We start from the raw sequence: 25,842 nt of genomic DNA on the forward strand, positions 1-25,842 counted from the left end.
CTATCCCCATTACCCAGTAACCCCACCCAACACTAAGGGCAATTTTGGACACTAAGGGTAATTTATCATGGCCAATCCACCTAACCCGCACATCTTTGGACTGTGGGAGGAAACCGGAGCACCCGGAGGAAACCCACGCACACACGGGGAGGATGTGCAGACTCCGCACAGACAGTGACCCAAGCCGGAATCGAACCTAGAACCCTGGAGCTGTGAAGTGATTGTGCTATCCACAAGGCTCGTTCATGGGGATCTTGAGGATTCCTTTAGTCTCAATAAAATTAGCAAGTGTAGTTTTCAGATTTGTGGCACCCACACCTACATTAAAAACATACTTGAACTTGCAAACAAACACAGGAGTCAAACATTTGATGCCCAGAAATGAAAATAAAGGGCAGGTGCACTGATGAAAGAAATATAATGCAATATTCGCAAGGTGCTTTAATATATTGTGTAAAATGAGGATCCTTTGAAAGTAAAAGAATGTGACTTCCAACATTAAATAGAATTACAACCATGAAATACGTCAACCGAAAGGAAATAAGACACAGGAGTTGGCCATTCAGCTCATCAAGCGAGCTCTGACATTCAATAGGATTGATGTGGAGATGCTGGCATTGGACTGGGACGAGCACAGTAAGAAGTCTTACAACACCAGGTTAAAGTCAAACATGTTTGTTTCAAACACTCGTTTTCGGAGCACTGCTCCTTCCTCAGGTGTATTTTGTAGATCACCTCTTATTCTTTGAAACATGTAATTACAGGCCCGGTTTCTCCAATCTATCTTCAAGGGTAGCAGTGTCATCCTGAGAACAAGTCTGGTGAACCTTTATTGTACTCCCTCTGTGGCAATACTATCCTTCCTACGGGGTCCAAAATTGCGCACAGTGCTCCAGGTGGGGTTCAACCAAAGTTTAATACAATTGAAGCAACAATTGCTATATACAATAGTTTTCAGTGACTTGTAAATGAACACTTTCTAATACCTTATCATTTAAGAAATACTTTGCACATTCTTTCTTTCCTCCTACCGAAGTGGATAACCTCTCATTTCTCCACATTACATTCCATCAATCATGTTCGTGCCCATTCACTAAGTCTATCCAAAGCTACTTTGCATCTTCCTCACAAAAGACATTCACACCTAGCTTTGCATCACTTGCAAACTTTGAAAATTACATTTGGTCCCCACATCCAAATCATATGTGAACAGCTGGTGTTGTAAATGGATTATAGAACATGATTTTTAAAAGTCTGGGCTGGAAGGGTTAAAGGGGAGAAAGCTCTATGCAAATAGGTAGACTGCAGTTATACAGGGTGACAAGGGTAAAAATAAAATCCAAGAACACAAGTCTCCCATTCCAATTTTTAAAAAGGCTTATGGTATATCATTCTTGTAACAAGCTAAAGCTTGCCTCAATAAGTGTGTCAAGTAATTCAATTGCTGCTGTGTAATCCTGATGTTCGAATGCAGTTCGTGCCTGTATAACGATTCGTTGTAATTCATCTGCTTTACTTAATTGAGACTTTGCTTCATTTTCTTCTTTCTCATTGGGGTTAGATTTTAGCTGAAAAAAAAAGGACAGATTCAAAGTTAAATGCACATACTTCTGTTGACTTCATCTGTCGCTACATTTAAACCAAGTTTTAAAAAAGAACACTGCAACTGCCAACCTCCATATATACAGCCAAACCATATATTTGGGTTGATACAGGGGCTGGTTTAGCACAGTGGACTAACAGCTGCTTGTAATGCAGAACAAAGCAGCAGCGCAGGTTCAATTCACGTACCGGTCTCCTCGAAGAGGTGCCAGTATGTGGCGACTAGGGACTTTTCACAGTTAACTTCATTTGAAGCCTACTTGTGAAAATAAGTGATTATTATTATAACAATCGTCCAAGTTCCTCAATCTCTTAACCTACATAAATTTCCCTATCAATAGACATGATTCTTCTCTCAAACACCCAAGATCACAGATCTTAATAAAATTACCAGACTCTGACCATAGCAGGAGGGGACATAGCTTTAAATTGAGGGGAGATAGATAGATATAGGACAGATGTCAGAGGTAGGTTTGTTACAGAGAGTAGTAAGGGTGTGGAATGCCCTGCCTGCAACAGTGGGCCCACCAACACTAAGGGCATTCAAATGGTCATTGGATAGACATATGGATAATAAGGGAATAGTGTAGATGGGCTTTAGAGTGGTTTCACAGGTCGGCGCAACATCGAGGGCCGAGGGGCCTGTGCTGCGCTGTAATGTTCTAATTCCATATCACCACTTTCCCTATTTTATTTGCTACATGTTTTAAATCTTTACAGCAAATTCCCACCTTCCGACTCCGACCACCTATTCCCCCCAAGATCAACATGTGATGAGAGCTGCAGACAAGACCTTTACGGACAATTAAGAATGTGCTCACCCATTGTGCCCAACACAATTTAAATGACAGATAATATATATCAACGTACATTCCATTCAAGGGTTACCCACTGCAATTTCCTCCACCGGTGGCAAAATTTATCAAGACTAGAGGGCAGAACCAATTCCAAATTTTTCTGCAATATAAACCACCATACAGTTCAAGCTTCACTTCAAGACACCAGCAATTGCGTCCAGAGAAAAAGAACATTGGCACAAATTCTGCTGCCTTCAGGTCATTCTTCCTTAAACAATAAACTGCAAAGTCCTCTTCCTTCGTTCCATCTCTCAAGGATAATGGGTTTTTCTTAACATGGAGATGCCGGCGTTGCACTGGGTAAGCACAGTAAGAAGTCTTACAACACAAGGTTTGTTTCAAATCCCTAGCTTTCGGAGCACTGCTCCTTCCTCAGGTGAATGAAGAGGTATGTTCCAGAAACATACATACATATAATATATACATAAAGTCAAAGGTGCAAGACAATGCTTTGAATGCGAAAATTTGCAGGTAATTAAGTCTTTACAGATCCAGAGATAGGGGTAACCCCAGGTTAAAAAAATAAAGAAGGGGTGTGAATTGTCTCAACCCAGGACAGTTGGTAGGATTTCGCAAGCCCAGGCCAGATGGTGGGGGAATGAATGTCATGCAGCATAAATCCAAGGTCCCAGTTGAGGTTTTTTTCCGTGTGGAGCTTTTTCAAGGAACAGCTACTGCGTGTCCTTGATAAGTATGTACCTGTCAAGCAGGGAGGAAGTTGTCGAGCAAGGGAACCGTGGTTTACTAAGGAAGTTGAAGCACTTGTCAAGAGGAAGAAGAAGGCTTATGTTAGAATGAGACATGAAGGCTCAGTTAGGGCACTTGAGAGTTACAAGTTAGCCAGGAAGGACCTAAAGGGAGAGTTAAGAAGAGCGAGGAGAGGACACGAAAAGTCGTTGGCGGATAGGATCAAGGAAAACCCTAAGGCTTTCTATAGGTATATCAGGAACAAAAGAATGACTAGAATAAGATTAGGGCCAATCAAGGATAGTAGTGGAAAGTTGTGTGTGGAATCAGAGGAGATAGGGGAAGCATTAAATGGATATTTTTCGTCAGTGTTTACACTGGAGAAAGACAATGTTGTCAAGGAGAACACTCAGGTTCAGTCGACCAGGCTAGATGGAATTGAGGTTCAAAAGGAGGAGGTGTTAGCAATTTTAGAAAATGTCAAAATAGATAAGTCCCCTGGGCCAGATGGGATTTATCCTAGGATTCTCTGGGAAGCCAGGGAGGAGATTGCAGAGCCGTTGTCCTTGATCTTTATGTTGTCTTTGTCGACAGGAATAGTGCCGGAAGACTGGAGGATAGCAAATGTTGTCCCCTTGTTCAAGAAGGGGAGTAGAGACAACCCTGGTAATTATAGACCTGTGAGCCTTACTTCGGTTGTGGGTAAAATGTTGGAAAAGGTTATAAGAGATAGGGTTTATAATCATCTTGAAAAGAACAAGTTGATTAGCGATACTCAACACGGTTTTGTGAAGGGTAGGTCATGTCTCACAAACCTTATTGAGTTTTTTGAGAAGGTGACCAAACAGGTGGATCAGGGTAAAGCTGTTGATGTGGTGTATATGGATTTCAGTAAGGCGTTTGATAAGGTTCCCCACGGTAGGCTATTGCAGAAAATAAGGAAGTATGGAATTGAAGGTGATTTAGCGGTTTGGATCAGTAATTGGCTAGCTGAAAGAAGACAGAGGGTGATGGTTGATGGCAAATGTTCATCCTGGAGTTCAGTTACTAGTGGTGTACCGCAAGGATCTGTTTTGGGGCCACTGCTGTTTGTCATTTTTATAAATGACCTGGAAGAGGGTGTAGAAGGATGGGTTAGTAAATTTGCAGATGACACGAAGGTCGGTGGAGTTGTGGATAGTGCTGAAGGATGTTATAGGATACAGAGGGACATAGATAAGCTGCAGAGCTGGGCTGAGAGGTGGCAGATGGAGTTTAATGCGGAAAAGTGTGAGGTGGTTCACTTTGGAAGGAGTAACAGGAATGCAGAGTACTGGGCTAATGGCAAGATTCTTGGTAGTGTAGATGAACAGAGAGATCTCGGCATCCAGGTACATAAATCCCTGAAAGTTGCCACCCAGGTTAATAGGGCTGTTAAGAAGGCATATGGTGTGCTAGCCTTTATAAGCAGGGGGATTGAGTTTCGGAACCACAAGATCATGCTGCAGCTGTACATAACTCTGGTGCGGCCGCACCTGGAGTACTGCGTGCAGTTCTGGTCACCACATTATAGGAAGGATGTGGAAGCTTTGGAAAGGGTTCAGAGGAGATTTACTAGGATGTTGCCTGGTATGGAGGGAAGGTCTTACGAGGAAAGGCTCAGGGAATTGAGGTTGTTTTCGTTAGAGAGGAGAAGGCTGAGAGGTGACTTAATAGAGACATATAAGATAGTCAGAGGGTTAGATAGGGTGGACAGTGAGAGTCTTTTTCCTCGGATGGTGATGACCAACACGAGGGGACATAGCTTTAAATTGAGGGGTGATAGATATAGGACAGATGTCAGAGGCAGTTTCTTTACTCAGAGAGTAGTAGGAGTGTGGAACGCCCTGCCTGCAATTGTAGTAGACTCGCCAACTTTAAGGGCATTTAAGTGGTCACTGGATAGACAAATGGATGAAAATGGAATATTGTAGGTCAGATAGGCTTCAGATGGTTTCACAGGTCGGCGCAACATCGAGGGCCGAAGGGCCCGTACTGCGCTGTAGTGTTCTATGTTCTATGTTCTAGGTCGTACGCATGTGTGCGGAATTTGGCTATACGTTTCTGCTCGGCAATTTTGCATTGTTGTGCGTCCTGAAGGCCGCCTTGGAGAACGCTTACCCGGGGATCAGAGGCTGAATGCCCTTGACTGCTGAAGTGTTCCCCGACTGGAAGGGAACATTCCTTCCTGGCGATTGTCGTGAGATGACCGTTCATCTGTTGTTGCAGCGTCTGCATGGTCCCGCCAGTGTACCATGCTTCGGGACATCCTTTCCTGCAGCGTACAAGGTAGACAACGTTGGCCGAGTTGCACGAGTATGTACCGCGTACCTGGTGGGTGGTGTTCTCACGTGTAATGGTGGTACCCATGTCGATGATCTGGCACGTCTTGCAGAGATTGCCATGGCAGGGTTGCTTTTCTGAAGGTGTCGTGGTTGCTGTTCTGAAGGCTGGGTAGTTTTTTGCAAACAATGGTTTGTTTGAGGTTGCACGGTTATTTGAAGGCAAGTAGTGGGGGTGTGGGGATGACCTTGACAAGATGTTCATCTTCATCGATGACGTGTTGAAGACTGCGAAGATGATGTCGTAGTTTCTCCGCTCCGGGGAAGTACTGGACGACGAAGGGTACTCTGTCGGTTGTGTCCCGTGTTTGTCTTCCGGAGGAGGTCGATGCGGTTTTTTGCTGTGGTGCATTGGAACTGTCGATCCATATGTCGAGTACCATATCCCGTTCGTACGAGGGCATCTTTCAGCGTCTGTAGATGTTGTTTACGCTCCTCCTCGTCTGAGCAGATCCTGTGTATACGGACGGCTTGTCCATAGGGGATGACTTCTTTAATGTTGTTTAGGGTGGAAGCTAGAGAAGTGGAGCATCGTGAGGTTATCCGTGGGCTTGCGGTAAAGAAAGTAATGAGGTGACCGTCCTTGATGGAGATGAGCATGTCCAAGAATGCAACCGATTTTGAAGAGTAGTCCATGGGAGTCTGACAAATGATTCGTCGTCGTGGGTCCAAAAGGAAAAAAATGTCATTGATGTATCACGTCGGTTGAAGGTCCTGTGTGGTGAGGTCTTGTTCAAACTTGTGCATGAAGATGTTGGCATATTGAGGTGCAAAATTGGTCTTCATGGCTGTTCAGTGCGTCTGGATGAAGAACTTGTTGTCAAAGGTGAAGACTTTGTAATCCAGGACAAAGTGGATGAGTTGCAAAGTTGCATCTGGAGATTGGCGGTTGTGTGGGGTACGGAGTCTGTTGCAGCAATGCCGTCGTCATGGAGCATGCTGGTGTAGAGTGCCGAGACGTCCATTGCGCCGAGACGTCCATTGTGACGAGGAATGTTCCAGGTTCAACTGGTCCATGGGTGAGTTGAAAGTCTGTCGTGTCGTGACAGAAGCTGGGCGTTCCTTGTCCGATTGGTTTCAAGATGCCCTCGATGTGTGAGAACCTCTCTGGCTACAGAGTCCCATTGCCTGATACGATAGGACGGCCTGGTGCGTTGGCCGTGTGTTTTTTCGGAAGGCAGTAGAGGTCTCCAACACCAGAGTACGTGGGATGAGAGCACATAGGGTGTTCTGAAGGTCTGGATCCAAGGTCTTGGCGAGTCTGTTGAGTTGGCGGGTGTGTTCCTTGGTTGGATCTGCAGGTAACTATCTGTAGTGTTCCTGGTTGTTGAGTTGTCGGTACACCTCTTTGCAGTAGTCCGTTCTGTTCAGTATCATGGTGGCCCCTCCTTTGTCTGCTGGCTCGATGACGATGTTGCGGTTGGTCTCGAGAGCGTGGATGGCGTTGCGTTGTGCTTGGGCGACGTTCGGGGCTGTCTTGTGAATGCGACAGATTAATCTGTCATTAACGCGACTCCCGACGGCTTGAGCATACATGGAGAGTCTTGGGCAGCGGCCTTCCGGAGCTGTGCCATTCAACACTTTCCTCTTCGGTTGCCGCACCACAGATCTCTCGGTCTGCTGTTCTGGTTCATTGGTTGACTCATTGGGTTTGTTGTCGCCCTCTTGTGGTTTGTGGAAGAACTCCCGGAGCCTCATTCGCCTGATGAATTCCTCCGTGTCTGCCGTGAGACTGATGGGGTCTATTTTGGTGGTGGTGAAGAAATTGAGCCCTCTGCTGAGGACTTCGATTTCGTCTGACAAGTTGACAATAGATTTCCCTGTATTGTTTTCTACTGTGGTACCGGGGGAGGCTTGGTTGCTGCTGGTAGTGATGCAGAGTTTCTCAAGCTTCCTGTTCTTGGTGTGCATATAGGTGTAGTATCGTTTTCTCATCTGTTTGGCGGTGTTCCGCAGCTGGTCTGCTGCGTCCTGAGTGCAAGTTGAGAAAATGGCCTCTGGCTGGTTTCCAGGTTGCGTCGTCTGCTGTAGAGCTGGTGTGCGAGGTGGTTTAGGAGTGAGAGAAGGTGCGACGGCAGAGTCTCTCAGCGTAGTCTGTGTTTATAGGTCGACTTGATGGGTTTGTGATCTGTAGCCCTTTCAGGATCTCGTCTGCTTCCTTCCATCTTTGTAGAAACTTAATGTCAGTGTCTATATGCGTGATCTTCTTGGAGATCCTCTCCACTTTGAGCCGGCAGTTGGCGGTGTCGATGGTAGCCATGATGTGGAGATGCCGGTTTTGGACTGAGGGGAGCACAGGAAGATGGCTGCATCACAGCCTGGTATGGCAACTGCTTGGCCCAAGATGGCAAGAAACTTCAGAGAATTGTGAACACAGCCCAGTCCATCACACAAACCTGCCTCCCATCCATTCACACTTCCCACTGCCTGGGGAAAGCACGCAGCATAATCAAAGACCCCTCCCACCCGGCTTGCTCACTCTTCCAACATCTTCCATTGGGCAGGAGATACAAAAGTCTGAGAACACGCACGAACAGACTCAAAAACAGCTTCTTCCCCGCTGTTACCAGACTCCTAAACGACCCTCTTATGGACTGACATGGTTAACACTTCCACCCCTGTATGCTTCACCCGATGCCGGTGTTTACATAGTTACATTGTGTAGCCTCACTGAGCTAAAATCGCTGGCTTTTAAAGCAGACCAAGCAGGCCAGCAGCACGGTTCGATTCCCGCACCAGCCTCCCCGGACAGGCGCCGGAATGTGGCGACTAGGGGCTTTTCACAGTAATTTCATTGAAGCCTACTCGTGACAATAAGCGATTTTCATTTCATTTCATCTCAGCAGGTCTGACAGCTCTAAAGAGAGAAGGATGCTAATGTTTTAAGTCTGGACGACTTAGTCAAAGCTGTTATTTCCCCCAGCTATGGGATTTACAATATGGGGGATATTGGGATAAAAAGGTTGACAATTTAAATCAATAATCTTTCATTGTCACAAGTGGGCTTACATTAACACTGCAATGAAGTTACTGTGAAAACCCCTAGTCATCACATTCCAGCACCTGCTCAGGTACACACTCAGCTGGTACGGGAATTGAACCTGCACTACTGGCCTTGTTTTGCATTACAAACCAGATGTCGCGCCCACTGAGCAAAACCAGCCATTTAGGCTAAAGGAGTTCTTCAATTCAGAATGCTATGACTTTTTGGAATTCAAGTTATGATCAATGAATTTAAGGCTGAGATAATTTTATGCAGTAAGCAGACATGTAAATATTTGTAGGTGGCAAGTGTCCATGTCGTCCAAGAGGCTTTTGCTCAAGCAGCACAGAGGTGTGCTTGAGGCAGTATGTATGGTTTGGCAGCATACTATATCTATATCTTTATGTCCACTTCACAACTTACTTTCCAACCATCCCATCATTCAAGTAATGTATATGAATTGTAGACAGTTGAGGTTTCAGCACTGATCCCCATGGCACACTTTGCCAACCTAAAGATCCATTTATGCCTTCTGCTTCCTGTTGGCCAGTCAATCTTCTATCTGTGCCAACACATACCATAGATAAAATAATGACACCCTGGCAAGTTACCCCTAGAATTTATACCATAAATGAAATAGCCACACCCTGGCAAGTTAAAAACATGCAGTTCTATTAATGGTCAAATGCTAAGGTAACACCCGAAGATACTTGGATAACCTGAAAAAAACATGGGTAGAGGCCAAGTGAGAATTTCTGCTCCACTGAACTTTCCAATCCCCCAATTCAGCCAGGCCAGCAGCAGGAATGGCAACCCACAGTCGCAGCTCGAGGAATATGACCTACCTCTGCCCGCTCCCTCCCACTGTGTCCATTTCCTGATATTTTAAAACCTGTGTCCGTTTCCTGATACTTTAAAACCAATCACAAGTGACCCTCGCCGTCAGTAATTCCTGGTAGCCCCGATACCAGTACTATGATTCGTCAATAGACATATAGTTGGTGAAACATCAGAATTCCACTGCTCTGCACATGTATAAACTTACCACTTTCTTAAAGTCGTCCTCTGCTTCATCTAACTTCCCTTGTTTTAGCAGCAGGTTTCCTCTCTGTAACCTAGCCTAAATAATAAAGGTCCATTAGTTATACCAAAAACAAATATGGCCCTGCATTTTTTTCATGCAATATAACAATCAGCAAAATTTCTTCTTTTTCAACTAAAAACAGTAGAGGGCATTACTTACAGATGTGAAGTCTGGTTTCAACTCAATGACCTTACTTAGGTCTGGGAGAGCAGACTTCGATTTACCCATAGCCAGATAGACGGTGGCTCGTCTATAATATGCAATATAGTTATCTGGGTCCCCATCTGAAAACACAAGTTAGCATAATGGAATTAATGATAGTCTTGTTTTAAACAGCTAGACTCTGAAGCTCTTAGTAAAAAGAAAAGCCGTGTCTGTTGAAATGGTTTGAGCATTGCCACTGCATACAAAGCGTTGCCACTGAAAACAAATAAACTTTGAATAGAAAGCAAATAATTTGGGTCAGTATAAAAAAAACTTTACATGTGCGGCTGAAACAGTTGAATGCACTACATGCTATGAAATGAAACAAACTGAAATAATGAGCGTAGTGCAGTTAATACTGGTGTACAGAAGCTATCAAAAATATTGTTATGTTTCACATAATAGACTGGGAAAGCTCATGGGATAAAAGAATAGAAGCACCATGGGATACAAAATTGCCTAAAGGACAGAAAGCAGAGAGTACTGGGAACAGTTCTTCAGACAGTGGGCGCAATCTAATGGCCACGTCACACCAGGTAGGAATCTGGCCAGCCGGCTAGATCAGCCGGCCGAAATCGGAAACTGCACTGGGCGCTAATTGGTTTCAGATCCAACCGGCGAGATCTGGATCTCGCCATGATTTGGCAAGAATCCAATGTGACCAATTACCATCTCATTATTGGGAAGGACTCCCTAACGAATGACCTCCCGTGATCCAATTGGGTCCCCAGCAAGTGGTCATGCGGGTGCTCTTCAGCACACTTTTTAAAAACGTGAGCGAGCACAATGGATGCTGCCCTGTGGCTGATGCTCTGACCCCCTCGGATATCCCATCTGGGCTCCACTGTGTTCAATAGTCTTACTAGGTCGGCATCTCCGAATCATGGAGCAGGCCTGCACGGTGGCATGGCTGGATGCTGTCTGCGGTTTGCTGCTGCTTCCCCTAGTTAGCGGGCAGCCGCTGGCCACAGTCCAGGTGAATCAGCTAGATGGACAGTCATTTCCAATGTGAAGTCCATGGGCATCATTACCGGTCCTAATTGGCATTAGATACCGGTGGAGATCTCACCTGGTCGGCCATCGGGAAGCACCTGGCAACTCCCGCTCGCTATCGTACTTGTAAGTATAGAGGTTTACAGCATGGAAACGGGCCATTCGGCCCAATTTGGCCTCGCCGCCCAGTTTTTAAACCACTGAGCTAGTCCTAATTGCCTGCATTTGGCCCATATAACTGTCTAAATGCTTTTGTAAAAGACAAAATTGTACCTGCCTCTACTGCTGCCTCTGGCAGCTCTTTGCAGATACTCACCACCCTGTGTGAAAAAATTGCCCCTCTGGTCCCTTTTGTAGTTCCCCTTAAAACCCATGCCGCCTACTTGGAAACCTTTCCACTCGATCTTGCCCTGAATGTTTGATATACATTAATAATCTGTAAAATAATGCTTAATGCACCCAAATAAAGTGGCAGATGATAAACTTAATAACACATGATGATCAGGAAGATGTGGAAAGATTAAATTTAATGCAAAGTGATACATTTGGGAAGGATGGAAAGAGACGTGGGTGCGATCTTTCCAAAAGGGAACAAAGTCCCCAAAAGGGAACAGTGCCGAGAAACACGTGGTTATTCAATGCTACCCGTGTTGAATAAGGGGCCTAAACGGGGAACACGCGGCAGGTTCCGTTTTTTACAACCCCATTTTTTTTTTACAACGGGGAGCTCTGCTTGCCGGAACTCCCCATCGTAGTGAGAGATTGGGCGCCATTTTTAAATGGTGTCCCGATCTCAGAGGCTCACAAAAAAAAAACACACCCAGGGCACCACCCTGCCCAGATGAGACTGGAGTAGCTAGTGTTGGTCTTCTTCTGACACACAAGATTTAGCCAATATGTTCACAATCGAGTAGAGAATTGTGTAGGCAAAGCTGCACTCATTTAAAAAAAAAAAAAATTTAGAGTACCCAATTATGTTTTCCAATTAAGGGGCAATTTAGAGTGGCCAATCTACCTATCCTGCACATCTTTTGGGTTGTGGGGGTGAAACCCACGCAGACACGGGGAGAATGTGCAAACTCCACACGGACAGTGACCCAGGGCCGGGATTCGAACCCGGGTCCTCAGCGCCGTAGGCAGCAATGCTAACCACTGCGCCACCGTGCTGCCCTAAAAGCTGCACTCATTTTAAACACAGCAGGATGACCAATTAAAATAAATATAAACAAAAGATCCCAAACCAGAAACAAACGTTTCTCACTGCATAGATGCTGTCTGACATGAGTTTTCTAAAAACAAGTCAGATGCACAGCATCAGCAGTATGTTGCTTTTGACCTAAAACAGGTTTTTGGTAAGTAAATATTGGCGTGTTAGGAAAACAGCATCAAGAAAAGTAAAGATTAATCATGGTTCCACCTTTTTAAATGGTTGCCTGAAAAACTGATCAATCCTTTTATTAGCTTCCTGCATAAAAACTATTCCAAAATCCATCACTGAAATGACACCTCACTAAGAATCAGAATGACAGAAGACAGGACACAAGAGGACCTTCGGCCCAGTGAGTCTGCGGCAACAAAGAAAACGCATGATCTGTGTACCTAATCCCATTTCCCAGCACTTGGCCCAGAGACTTGAATGTTATGACGTGCCTAGTACTCATCCATGTACTTTTTAAAAAGGATGTGAGGCAACCAGTTTACCACCCTCCCAGGCAGTGCATTCAAGACCCACCACATTTGGAGTATTGTGTGCAGTTCTGGTCACCTCATTATAGGAAGGATGTGGAAGCATTGGAAAGGGTGCAAAGGAGATCTACCAGGATGCTGCCTGGATCCCTCAGGACCCTTTCCAATAATTTACCTATGACCGAAGAGACTAACCGGCCTACCTAGTCCCAGGGTTATACCTATTCCCTTTCTTGAACAAGTGGACAACATTCGCCTCTCTCCAGTCTTCCTTTACAGTGAGGACATAAAGATCAAAGCCAAAGGCTCTGCAATCCCATCACACGCCTCCCAAAGATTCTTAGGATATATCCCATCAGGCCCAGGGGACTTATCTATCCTCAGGCTTCTCAAAATTTCTGACATCTTCCTTCCGAATATCTACCTCCTCCAGCCTACCAGCCTCTATTGCACTATCCTCCTCAACAATATGGCCCCTCTCCTTTGTGAACACTGAAGAAAAGTATTCATTTAGGGCCTCTCCTATATCTTCAGACTCCATGCACAAGTTCCCACTACTGTCCCTGACTGGCCCTAACTTCACATTGGTCATTCTTTTATTCCTCACATAAGTGGAAAAAGCCTTGGTGTTTTCCTTGATCCTACCCGCCAAGGACTTCTCATGCCCCCTCCTAACCCCTTTGAGCTCCTTCCTAGCTATCTTGTATCCCTCAAGTGCCCTAACTGAACCTTGTTTTCTCATCCTTACATAAGCCCCCTTCTTCCTCTTGACAAGACTCAACCTCTTTTGTAAACCATGGTTCCCTCACTCGACCATTTCCTCTCTGCCTGATAGGGACATAAATATCAAAGCTCCACATCAATTGTGCCTATCCCTGACATTTCCTGTTTCCATCTTATGCTCCCCAATTCTTGCTTAATCGCATCGTAATTAGCATTCCCCCAGTTATAAAACTTGCCCTGCCGTATGTTCCTATCCCTCTCCATTGCTATAGTGAAAGTCACCGAATTGTGGTCACTATCTCCAAAGTGCTCTTCCACAACCAAATCTAACACCTAGTAAAAAGTACCATTAAAATAGATGTGGAAACCAGATAAGCTGTGCAAGAAATACTGCGGATACTGGAATCTAAAATAAAGAGAATATTAGATAAACTCAACATTACATTGTGACTGATCGGCACCTTTTACCTGTTTTGGTGCTCTAACCCTATATATCTTGTACAGTGCTATTCACAGCTCTAAGAGCAGTCCTGACTATGACTACGCCGTACATCCAGCAATTACTTACACAGGAACAGCCTTTGAAGGTGCACCACGACTATCTCAGGCCTCCAGCATATAACTGCGTCAGTGTCTTCACAATCAAAACAAAAAAAACACACTTGCTACTGAAAAATACCATTGCATTAAAGCTATGACTTGACTGGCTAACACTGTGTTAAATTTGAAAACCTATTAAATTACTTGTGATAAACTGCTTTCACACTGAGGTGATGTATTGTTCCTGCATGATGTGGGAGCTAGTGGACCCCATTGTGGTTCCCAGTGGCCACAACTGTCGAAAGTGTTGGTTACTTGAGGAACTCCGGCTCAGAGCTAGATTCTGAGCTTCAGACACTGCAACACATCAGGGAGAGGTACCTGGACACTTGTGTTTAAGGAGGCAGTCACACCAGAGATTAAATACCTTGAATTCGGCCAGTGATCAGGGAAAGGAGGGTATGGCTGCAAGTGAGGCAGGTAGAGGTTTTCAGTCGATAGGGTTATAGGAGCCTCAGCCCTTGAGCTTGTCCAGCAGGTTTGAGATTATAGCTGGCATGGTAGCACAGTGGTTAGCACTGTAGCTTCACAGCGCCAGGATCCCAGGTTTGGTTTCCGGCTTCGGTCACTGGCTGTGGGGAATGTGCACATTCTCCCCGTGTCTGCACGGGTTTCCTCCGGTTGCCTCCCACAAGTCCCAAAAGATGTGCTGTTAGGTAATTTGGACATTCTGAATGAGTCCTCAGTGCACCCAAACAGGTGCCGAAATGTAACTAGAGGCTTTTAACAGCAACTTCATTGCAGTCTTAATGTAAGCCTACTTGTGACAATAAAGATTATTATTACTCCGTGTGGACTGGAACTGCTGGGGAGGTTGAACAAGCTGACCACAGCACCATGGTACAGGGAGTTGTTCAAGTTGGGGGGGGGGGGGAGAGAAGAGACAAAAGCAATGTAGTCATAATTGGGGATAGTATAATTAGGGACATTGACACTGTTCTACGACTAGGATCCAGAATCCCAAAAGGTTCTGTTGCCTGCCTGGTGCTTGGGTTCAGGATATCTCATCTGGGCTGCAGGGGAACTTGGGAGTGGGAGGGTAAAGATCCAGTTGCCGTGGTCCATGTAGGTACCAACAACATCATACATTATCATAGAATTTACAGTGCAGGAGGCGGCCATTCGTCCCATCGAGTCTGCACCGGCTCTTGAAAAGAGCACCCGACCCAAGGTTGGGGCTGTTTAGCACAGGGCTAAATCGCTGGCTTTGAAAGCAGGCCAAGGCAGGCCAGCAGCACGGTTCGATTCCCGTAACAGCCTCCCTGAACAGACGCCGGAATGTGGCGACTAGGGGCTTTTCACAATAACTTCATTTGAAGCCTACTTGTGACAATGAGCGATTTTCATTTCATTTCAAGGTCAACACCTCCACCCTATCCCCATAACCCAGTAACCCCACCCAACACTAAGGGTAATTTTGGACACGAAGGGCTATTTATCATGGCCAATCCACCTAACCTGCACATCTTTGGACTATGGGAGGAAACCAGAGCACCCGGAGGAAACCCTCGCACACACGGGGAGGATGTGCAGACTCCGCACAGACAGTGACCAAAGCCGGAATCGAACCTGGGACCCTAGAGCTGTGAAGCAATTGTGCTATCCACAATGCTACCGTGCTGCCCATAGGTACAATCATTCTGATAAGCAAGTATGAACAGCTAGGAGCTAAATAAAAAAGCAGAACCAAAAAGGAAATAATGTTTGGATTACTACCCGAGGCTCGAGCTAATTGGCATAGCGTCAATAAGATTGAGGTAAATGCATGGCTCAAAGATTGGTGTGGGAGGAATGGGTTTGAATTCATTTGGCACCAGTACAGGGAAGATGGGACGGTCTTCATCAGATTCATGCTGGGACCAGAGTCCTGCAAATCTATTAACTAGGTCTGCAGATGGGGCTTTAAAGTATAATAATATAATAATCGTTCTCGTCACAAGTAGGCTGACATCTCAACATTTGCAAATGAGACTAAGTTGGATGGGAGGGTTAACTGTGACAAGGATTGGACAGCATGGTGACACAGCGTCAAGGTCCCAGGTTAGGGGTCCTAGGTCACTGACCATGTGCAGTTTGCACATTCACCCCATGTTTGCACGAGTTTCACCCCCACAACCCAAAGATGTGCAGGGTAAGTAGATTGGAAAAAATTAATTGGGTACTCAAAAACTGTGACGAGGATGCAGAGATCCTACAGCATGATCTGGATAGGTTGGGCGAGTGGGCAAATCAATGGCAGATGCAGCATAATTTGGATCAGCGAGGTTATTCACTTGGTAGCAAAAACAGGAAGCAGATTACTACCTGAATGATTGTAAATTGGGAGAGGGGAGTGTGCAGCGGGACCCGAGTGTCCTTGTGCACCAGTCACTGAATAAGCATGCAGGTGCAGCAGGCGGTAGAGGTTAATAGTAGGTTGGCCATCATTGCAAGTACAGAAGCAGGATTGTGCTTTTGCAATTGTACGGGGCTTTGGTGAGGCCACATCTTGAATATTGTGCAGAGTTTTGGTCTCCTTTTCGGAGGAAGGATGTTCTAGCTCTCGAGGGAATGCAGCGAATGTTTACCAGACTGATTCCAGGGACGGTGGGACTGTCACATGAGGAGAGATTGACTAGGTTAGGATTGTTCTCACTGGAGTTCAGAAGAATGAGGGGGAGGGAATCTCAGAGACTTATACAATTCTAACAGGACTAGACAGGGTAGATTTTCCCGATGGTGGGTGTGTCCAGAACCTGGGATCACCGTCTTGAGGATTTAGGATAAACCATCGGACAGAGACGACGAGACATTACTTCACCCAAACAGGTGAGCATGTGGAATTCATTACTACACGAGGTAGTTGATGCTAAAAAATTGAATGTAAGAGGCAGTTAGATATAGGACTCGGACGAATGGGATCAAAGGTTACGGGAGAAAGCAGGATTAGGCTATTGAATTGGATGGTCACCCATGATCGTGATAAGGCAGAGCAGGCTCGAAGGGCCAAAGGCCTCCTTTTGCTCCCATCCCCTATGTATCTAATAACTGCAATGAAGTTATTGTGAAAAGCTCCTAGTTGCCACATTCCAGCACCGGTTCGGGTACACGGAGGGAGAATCAGAATGTCCAAATTACCAACAGCACGATTTATGGGAAGAAACTGGGGCACCCAGAGGAAACCCACGCAGACACAGGTCAAACGTGCAGACTCCACACAGACAGTGGCCGGCGGGAATCAAACCTGAGACCCTGGCGCTGTGAAACAATAGTGCTAACCACTGTGCTACCATGTCCGGGGGGGGGGGGGAGAAAGAAGGGTTCTGTTCTATGAAGAATTAGTAAATCAAAGTTAACGGGGAAGAAACAGGAGGCCATTCGGCCCATCGAGTCTGCACCGACCCACTTAAGCCCTCACCGCCACCCTATCCCCGTAACCCAATAACCCCTCAATCTTTTGGACACTAAGGGCAATTTTAGCATGGCCAATCCATCTATCCTGCACGTCTTTGGACTGTGGGAGGAAACCGGAGCACCCGGAGGAAACCCATGCAGACACAGGGAGAACGTGCAGTGGGGAATCGAACCTGGGACCCTGGCGCTGTGAAGCCACAGTGCTAGCCACCTGTGCTACCATGCTGCTCAAGCATGGTAGAGCATTGTGATCAGTTTTGGGCCCTGTATCCAAGGATTGTCGCCCATGGAAAGGGTCCAGAGGAGGTTCACAAGAATGATCCCTCGAATGAAGAGCTGGTCATATGAGGAATGGTTGAGAACTCTGGGCCTGTACTTGTTGGGAGTTCGGAAGGAGGGGGGAATCCTATTGAAATTTACGGGATACAACGTTGATTGAGTGGATGTGGAAAGGATGTTTCCACTCATAGGAAAAACTAGAACAGAAGGCACAGCCTCAGACTAAAGGGACAAACAGAGATGAGGAGGAATTTCTTTAGCCAGAGGGTGGTGAATCTGTGGAACTCTGACGTAAAAGGCTGTGGAAGCCAAAATCACTGAATGTCTTTAAGACAGGATAGGTTCTTGATTAATAAGAGCATCAGGGGTTATGGGGAGAAGACAGGAGAATGGGGATGAGAAAAAGATCAGCCATGATTGAATGTCAGAGCAGGCACGATGGGCCAAGTGGCCTAATTCTGCTCCGATGTCTTATGGAGATCTTTAAATGTTCATACAACAAAGAAAAGCCGACAGGATCTTGGTTTCACATTTCAAAAGGACAACTCCTCTGGAATGCGCGTTGCATTACTATGGAGTATTCACCCAAAACTGATGAATCGGAACACAAATCAAGTTTGACACCAAGACAATGAAACTGTTCACTGGGGCTATCCTTTGGATGGCATTAAACAAAGACCTACACCGACTTGTTCTGGTCATCATTAAAGTTCCCATAGCTCCCATATCTTCTTTCATATAATCTTTTTTAGTGTCACAGGTAGGCTTACATTAAAAATGCAAAGAAGTTACTGTGAAAATCCCCTAGTCGCCACACTCCGGCGCATGTTCGGGTATGTCCTCCTATTTGTTGAGCACAGTAAGAAGTCTTACAACGCCAGGTTAAAGTCCAACAGGTTTGTTTCAAACACGAGCTTTCGGAGCACTGCTCTTTCCTCAGGTGACACTGCTCCTTCCCTGATTCCCTGAGGAAGGAGCAGTGCTCCGAAAGCTCGTGTTTGAAACAAACCTGTTGGACTTTAACCTGGTGTTGTAAGACTTCTTACTGTGCTCAACCCAGTCCAACACCGGCATCTCCACATCATGGCTATTTGTTGAGGTTCATCCTATTTCTCAAACAATTCTGCACTAAACATTGATGAAAATCTCAGCTGTTGTAGGGATCCTCCTAAACTGCCCTAATCATCTACTACTCCAAACAAAGGAGAATTTGCATTTCATTCAACTGCAAATGGCACCATCTCCACAACAGTGTGACTCATGGCCTAATGCTGCCAAGTACAGAGACCACAACACGTTAGCATGAGAAAATCTCTTCAGCTATTCTATTAATAATGCAGTGTTCAAATAGCTTGGTTCACCCTTCAAAGCTGTAAATACAATGTTAGCACAAACTTTAAATCTGTTGTGATCCACAGAACAACCAAACTGGCTGAGCAAGTTCCAAATAAAAACTTTCAACCAAAGTCAATTTGACTTACTTGCATCAGTAATTTCTTTATTAGTTTCAATGATGTTAGCAAGATTGAAGGTTACCACATAAATGCTGCTCATTTTTTAAAAAATCCCTGAAATACACAAATGAGTGTGTCTGGCAGATGTTCTCATCATAGAATTTATAGTGCAGAAGGAGGCCATTCGGCCCATCGGGTCTGCACTGGCTCTTGGAAAGAGCACCCTACCCAAGGTCAACACCTCCACCCTATCCCCATAACCCAGTAACCCCACCCAACACAACACTAAGGGCAATTTTGGACACTTCCCACAAGTTCCCACTTTCCCGCCCTCTGCTGCCAGTCCTGCACTCACCAAAACATTCCAGCAGCAGACTGGGGACATTTTCAAGCTTCCCATGATTGGGAACCACTGCAAAAGGACATCAACATTTAATGCAGGATTTACCCGGAGGCAAGAGACGATGGCGTAGTGGTATTGGTCACTGGACTAGTAATCCAGAGACCCAGAGTATTCTGGCGTCCCAGGTTCAAATCCCACCTCTGCAGATGGTGAAATTTAAATTCAATAAAAATCTGGAATTAAAAGTCTAGTGATGACCATGAAACCATTGTCAACTGTTGTAAAAACCCATCTGGTTCACTAACGTCCTTTTGGGAAGGAAATCTGCTATCCTTATCTGGCCTGGCCTATATATGACTCCAGACCCACAGCAATATGGTTCACTCTGTTAAGTAATGGGTTAAGAGACATTGCAATTAGTTGTCTCATTTATGTTAAGTGTTCAATGATTGTCTCATTTATGTTAAGTGTTCAATGATTGACACTGATATGTAAAGGGGCTTCAGGTGGCCTCTGGAGCAGGTGATGTGCAGAGTTCTGTGCAGAGTCAGTTGGAACAAATAAAAGTGGTTTGATGAAAAAGGAGCAGAACTTTTGCCTCTTCATACCACAGCATCGAATACGTCTCACACACTCAACTGACCCTCAAGGGCAATTAGGGACGGGCAATAAATGCTGGCGCAGCCTGCGACAGCAATGTCCCGAACGGAAAAAAAACTTTGGAATGCTGCCATTCAGAAACTGCATTCTAGGTTGATGTGCCACCCTTTTGACATCCACCCGCGGGTTGTGACCCGCAGTTTGAAAAACCCTGCACTAAGTAGTACCCATACCAAATTCTGTTATAGAGAAGTCACAAAAATGGCACATTTCTAACCCAGTACGTACCTACAGCAGCATGAAAATGAGACAATGCATCTGCTAACTGTCCTGCAGCCAGCAGTTTCTTCCCCATTTCAAGATGCTTATCAACTTCCGCATTTATACCACCTTCTATTCCTGTAAAAAGAAAACAACAAATATTTAAAAATTGGAGAATAAAATGAGATCAATAAAAAGTACATTGATTTGGATCTCTTCCTGGAGGTGGTGGATAATTGTGAACAGTGCCAGGAAGGCCCGGCCAACCCCACACACATTCTGGGCTGCCCCAGTCTGGTCGGGTTCTGGACAACCTTCTTTGAGGTGATGTCAAAAGGTTGTGAGGGTGGAGCCGTGCTTGAGTGGCAGTTTTCACACCAGCCAGTACTACATATGGGGAAGGAGCTGACGCCCTGGCTTTTGCTTCCCTCAATCACATGCTGGAGAATCATGCTTGGCTGGCGATCAGCAGCACCACCCAGCTGCAGACTAGCTGGCAGATTGGTCAGAATTGTTCCATCTTGAGAAGATGAAGTACACCATCCAAGGGTCGGACGAGAGCTTCCACAAAGCGTGGGGGCTATTCAGTCTGTTCAAACCCAATAGTGGGCAGGGGTAAGGAGGAGCGCAGATAAGAACACAGAAAATGGAGAGGTGCAGAGGCGGAAGGGGAGAAAAAGTGTGGAGCGAACGCAAGGAAGTTGTAGAGAGAACCATGGGGGGAAAAAGGGAGAGGAGCGGTAGAAAGTTATCCCACCACTCACACCCCAAATCCACAAGGACAATAACAAAAGATGCAGAAGAGAGGAGCACAGCACACTCCAGGGCAAAAGTTGGTACCAGGGAAGAGCCAGACTACCAACAAGGGGTGGGCAGATGGAGAGAATGCAAGTAAAAATATACAAATAAGAAACGTCAAATAAGAAACGTCACAACATGTAAATATGAGATGCACTACAAGTTAAGTTGTTATTCTGCAAAACTGGAAAACGTCAATAAAAATATATATATTTAAAAGTACTACTGCCTCAACTCCAGGGAGACGGGTTCAATTCCAACCATGGATAACTGCCTGGGTGGAGTTTACAAATTCTCCCAGTGTTTGTGTGGGTTTCCTCTAGGCGCCGGACTCCGGTATCCTCCCACAGTCCAAAAATGTATTCCTGGCTTTTCCAGAGATGTATCCCTGGCTTTCCCCACACACCCCCCCCCCCCCCCCCCCCATCTTGATTAGTAAGTTCGCGGACGAAACCAAGATTCGTGGAGTGACAGATAGTGTTGAGGATTGTCAGAGGATACAGCAGGACATAGATAGGTTGGATACTTGGGCAGAGAAATGGCAAATGGAGTTTAATCCAGACAAATGTACGGTAATGCATTTTCGGTAGGTCTAACAGAGGGGATATACTGTAAATGGCAAATTCAGAAATATAGAAAGTCAGATAGATCTGGGCACATAGGTCTACAGATCTTTGAAAGTGGCAACACAAGTGGAATGCTTGCCTACATTGGACAGCGTATAGAGTATAAAAACTGGCAAGTCATGCTACATTGTATAGAACCTTAGTATGGCCGCACTTGGAATATTGCACCCAATTCTGGTCGCCACACTACCACAAGGCATAGGAGCAGAATTCGGCTACTCGGTCCATCGAGTCTCCCCATAAACCTCGGAGCAAGACCCTATCTCTGTCTTGAAGACACCTAGTGATTTGGCCTCCACAGCCTTCTGCAGCAAAGAGTTCCACAGATTCAACACCCTCTGGTGACTGATGTGGAGGCTTTAGAGCCGGTGCAGAGGAGGTTTACTAGGATGTTACCTGGTCTGGAGGGTGTTAGCTATGTGGACAGACTGAATAGACTCGCACTGTTTTCATTAGAACGATGGAGGTTGAGGGTTGACCTGATTAGAGGTCTGCAAGATTATAAGGGGCATGGATAGAGAGGATGGGTAGGCACACTTTCCCCAGTGTGGAGGGTGGAGGGGTCAGTCACTAGGCAGCTTAGGTTTGAGATCCGTGGTGCAAAGTTTAGAGGAGATGTGCAAGATTTACAACGCATTACCAGGGGCAGTTGTGGAATCAGCTACATTAACGCCGTCCAAAAGGCATCTGGGCAAAATCTGGATAAGATGGGTGTAGGGTTACGGCACTAGAAAGCGCTGAGGGTTTTGGCCAAGGGTGGCATCATGACCATACAGGCTTGGAGGGCTGATGGGCCTGTTCCTGGGCTGTATTGTTCTTTTTCGAAATCAGCAGAGTTTTAGCAGAGCATAGGTAGCCCCAGTGGCATAACAAAAAGGAAATTTTACAACAGAGTTCAGGTTGGGGTGGGAGCTATAGTGGTAGGGAGTTTCAAACAAGAAGAGAATCAAATTGGAGGATGTCATTGCTCTCTGACAATAATGTTAAACATTGTCACCAGCTCTTTGTCATGGAGTACCATAGAGCTAAATGAACTTGGGGCAAAGGGAAAACAATAAGTGCTGTGAATAAACTATATGGAGCACCGGGTGGCGGCTTGGTTGGGTGACCAGTATGACTTCCTGCGATTAGAGAAGATAAAGTATGAGTTAAGTGGCTCTTCAGCATGGTTTGAGGGGATGCTCTTTGTGGGGGAAGGACAGGGGTGAAAAAAAAAATGGGGAAAATATGTACAGACTGTATAGCTGATTATTGGGAAGTTACGTTTCCCAGGGTGCTTCTGGAAGTTACACTTCCCGGGGTATTTCTTCGCTGTAACCTGTTTTGATACATATTTGTTATAAAATACATTTTAAAAAGAATAAACTGTATGGAGTTCTATCAGCTTGACTGCATCCAGTCAAATGTAGTGGGACTGCTATTGGATTCAAAACAGGAGGTAATTTGGCCCCTCCCATCATACATCATTATCACGGCTAATCCATGATCTCCTACTGAGTTTAGAAATCTCTCTATTTCCTTCTAAATATATTCAGTGACTCGGCTTCCAAAGCCTTTAGTACAGAATTCCACAGCTTCATTGCCTTGTTTTCATAGAATTTACATTTGTGAAGAAATCTTTCCTCTCGTATGCAGGTTAGGTGGATTGGTCATGATAAACTGCCCTCCAAAAAGGCTAGGAGGGGTTATTGAGTTACTGGGACAGGGTGGAAGTGAGGGCTTGAGTGGGTCAGTGCAGACTCGATGGGCCGAATGCCCTCCTTCTGCATTGTACTTTGTATGCCCTACGTTCTCATCAGATCCGTCCCAAATGGCTTACCCCATACCCAGAGACTGTAACTCTTTTAGTTTTTCAAAGTGTGGGTTGTGAACCAGGGAGCGATCAGTCACCCCCAAATGCGGGAAAAGTGCCCAACAGCCACTACTGGCATTTTTGAGAATGATGTGGAGATGTTGGCGTTTCCACAGTCCCGGTTGAGACTGTACTCAAGTGTGCAAAACTGTATCTGTCGGGTAAGCGTTCTCCAAGGCGGCCTTTGGGATCGACAACACAGAATCGCCGAGCAGAATCTTATAGCCGGGTTCCGCACACATGAGTACGGCCTCAACCAGGACCTTGGATTCATGTTGCATTACATTCACCCCCCCACCATCTGGCCTAGGCTTGCAAAATCCTACCAATTGTCCTGGGTTGAGACAATTCACACCTCTTTAACCTGTGATTATCCTCTCTCCAGTTGCTCTGTCTGGACCTCTTACCTGCAAAGACTCCCATTTAAAGTATCGACTTGCATCTTTGACTTTGTCTGTTTATATATCTTTCTCGAACCCACCTCTTCATTCACCTGAGGAAGGATCAGTGCTCCGAAAGCTAGTGAATTGAAACAAACCTGTTGGACTTTAACCTGGTGTAAGATATTTTGAGAACGGCAGTCACTGCCATCTTTTAAACAAGGAGGAAATGGGACTTGGTGGCAGTATGTAGGTGGAGCTCGCATGTTGGGTGGTTCCTGCTCAAGGCTCTGGTTTTTGGACTTTCACGCCAGGTTACAGGGACAGTTTTTGAATGAGCTGATACAGGAAAGTGAGGAGATGTCGAGGACCCAGAAGGGCACTGGAAAGAAAGGGGTAACGAAGGTCCGCGGTCGAGTGAGCAGGCGACTCCAGCAGGAATAAAGATGGAGAAGGCTGTATTGCTGGGTGGGGCCACTCCCCTTAGTGGAAACTCTGACTAAGGTGATGGCGGAGAGTTTGAGGCAGTTCGCCAAGCATGTGGAGGTACTGCGGACGGAGATAGTGGCTGCGATGAAGGAGTGGGCGGAGGAGGCGATTGCCCCAGTGAAAACGGCAGTGCTGAAGACATTGGTCAAGATATGGGAACAAGGAGAGAAGTTGAAGGGGGTAGAGGAGGCTCTTGTCACAGCACAGTGACCAGTTCACCTCGATGGGTGAAGTGCTGCAGAAGCTAACAAAGGGCTCAGAGCCAAGGTGGAGGACCGGTCGAGGCAGAAAAATGTACAGATCATGGACCTACTCTTGTGGGAAGGCATTGGTATTTAAATATACAAGATTTGACAGTGAAATGGCGAGGAGGCAGGTGGCCTTCAGACGGTGAAGACAGCACTGTACAGCAATGGCACGAGGTTTGGTGTGTACCCAGCAAAGTTGTGTGACAACTAGAGGGATTTCTACTTCAAAACATAGAACATCGAACAGTACAGCAGTCCAGGCCCTTCAGCCCATGATGTTGTGCCGACCATTTATCCTAATCTAAGATCAACCTAACCTACACCCCTTCAATTTACTGCTGTCCATGTGCCTGTCTAAGAGTCGCTTAAATGTCCCTAATTACTCCGACTCCACCACCTCTGCTGGCAGTGCATTCCACACACCCACCACTCTGTGTAAAGAACCTACCTCTGACATCTCCCCTGTACCTTCCTCCAATCACCTTAAAATTATGTTCCCTCATTTTTGTTGTAAATTGTTGAGTTACCTTCCAGAGGAAAAAAAAGGACTACATGATCATACCTGTTTGCACGTATAGTTGTTTTAAAACGAAAAAGTATATTTACTGTGTGCATTTCTTAAAGGATAGTGAAAAGGTGAAAAATTAAACCATCTTGAAGTTGATGTTTATTTTTTCTTTGGGGGGGGGGGGTGTAATGAGTGTACCTTTAAGAAATGGGTGTGTATTACTGCAGTGATGTCAGTGAGTGGAGCTGGGCTGTCAGCTTTTTACTTAGTTTTAGGCTGTTTTCTGCAGGGTGTGTTTTAGTTTCGTTTTTAGAGTGGATAGCTGCAGTCACAGCCAGAAGGTGTACGAGTCTCTCTCTAATCTAAAAACTGTAAATCGATCTTTTGGTGATTTAAAACTAATAACTGCTCCCAGTAGTCACTTTAACCTGATGTGCTTCTGTTTAAAAGATTTTTTTCTTTTTTTTTAAAAAAAGTCTTCTGGATGTTAAATGAAAAACTTAAAAGGATTACTTAGTGTTGTATTCTTTGGGGGTTGTATTTGAATTAATGGTTGCTAAGATGTTCACTGTATGCTTGAAAAAGGTTAATGAGATCATAGAATAAATGTTGTTTTGTTTTCAAAAATGTTTCTCCATTTCTGCTGTACCACACCTTGTAGAATGGACCATGTGCTCCCCATACCACAATCTATTAAAAGGTGTGGGTCAGGTGAACTCCATAATACACTTTGGGGTTCTCTAAACCCTGGCCCATAACAGTATATGTATGGCAGAATCAGTATAATGTGGATAAATGTGAGGGTAGCAGAAATAGGAAGGCAGATTATTTT

The 25,842-nt window shown here is 45.5% G+C and overlaps 1 protein-coding gene across 1 annotated transcript in view; it reads right to left on the reverse strand.

Moving 5' to 3' along the window:
- The window catches only part of dnajc3a (DnaJ (Hsp40) homolog, subfamily C, member 3a), a 126,081-nt gene that overhangs the window by 77,322 nt on the left and 22,917 nt on the right, over positions 1–25,842 (reverse strand). Inside the window, exons 2-5 of the mRNA XM_038817693.1 lie at positions 20,137–20,247; positions 9,733–9,857; positions 9,535–9,609; positions 1,416–1,568 (exon numbers count right to left, since the gene is read on the reverse strand). Coding sequence (XP_038673621.1) covers positions 1,416–1,568; positions 9,535–9,609; positions 9,733–9,857; positions 20,137–20,247 — 464 coding nt within the window. The remainder of the gene's footprint in view (positions 1–1,415; positions 1,569–9,534; positions 9,610–9,732; positions 9,858–20,136; positions 20,248–25,842) is intronic.

The sequence above is a fragment of the Scyliorhinus canicula genome, chromosome 14 (assembly GCF_902713615.1).
Source record: "Scyliorhinus canicula chromosome 14, sScyCan1.1, whole genome shotgun sequence".
Lineage (NCBI taxonomy): Eukaryota > Metazoa > Chordata > Chondrichthyes > Carcharhiniformes > Scyliorhinidae > Scyliorhinus > Scyliorhinus canicula.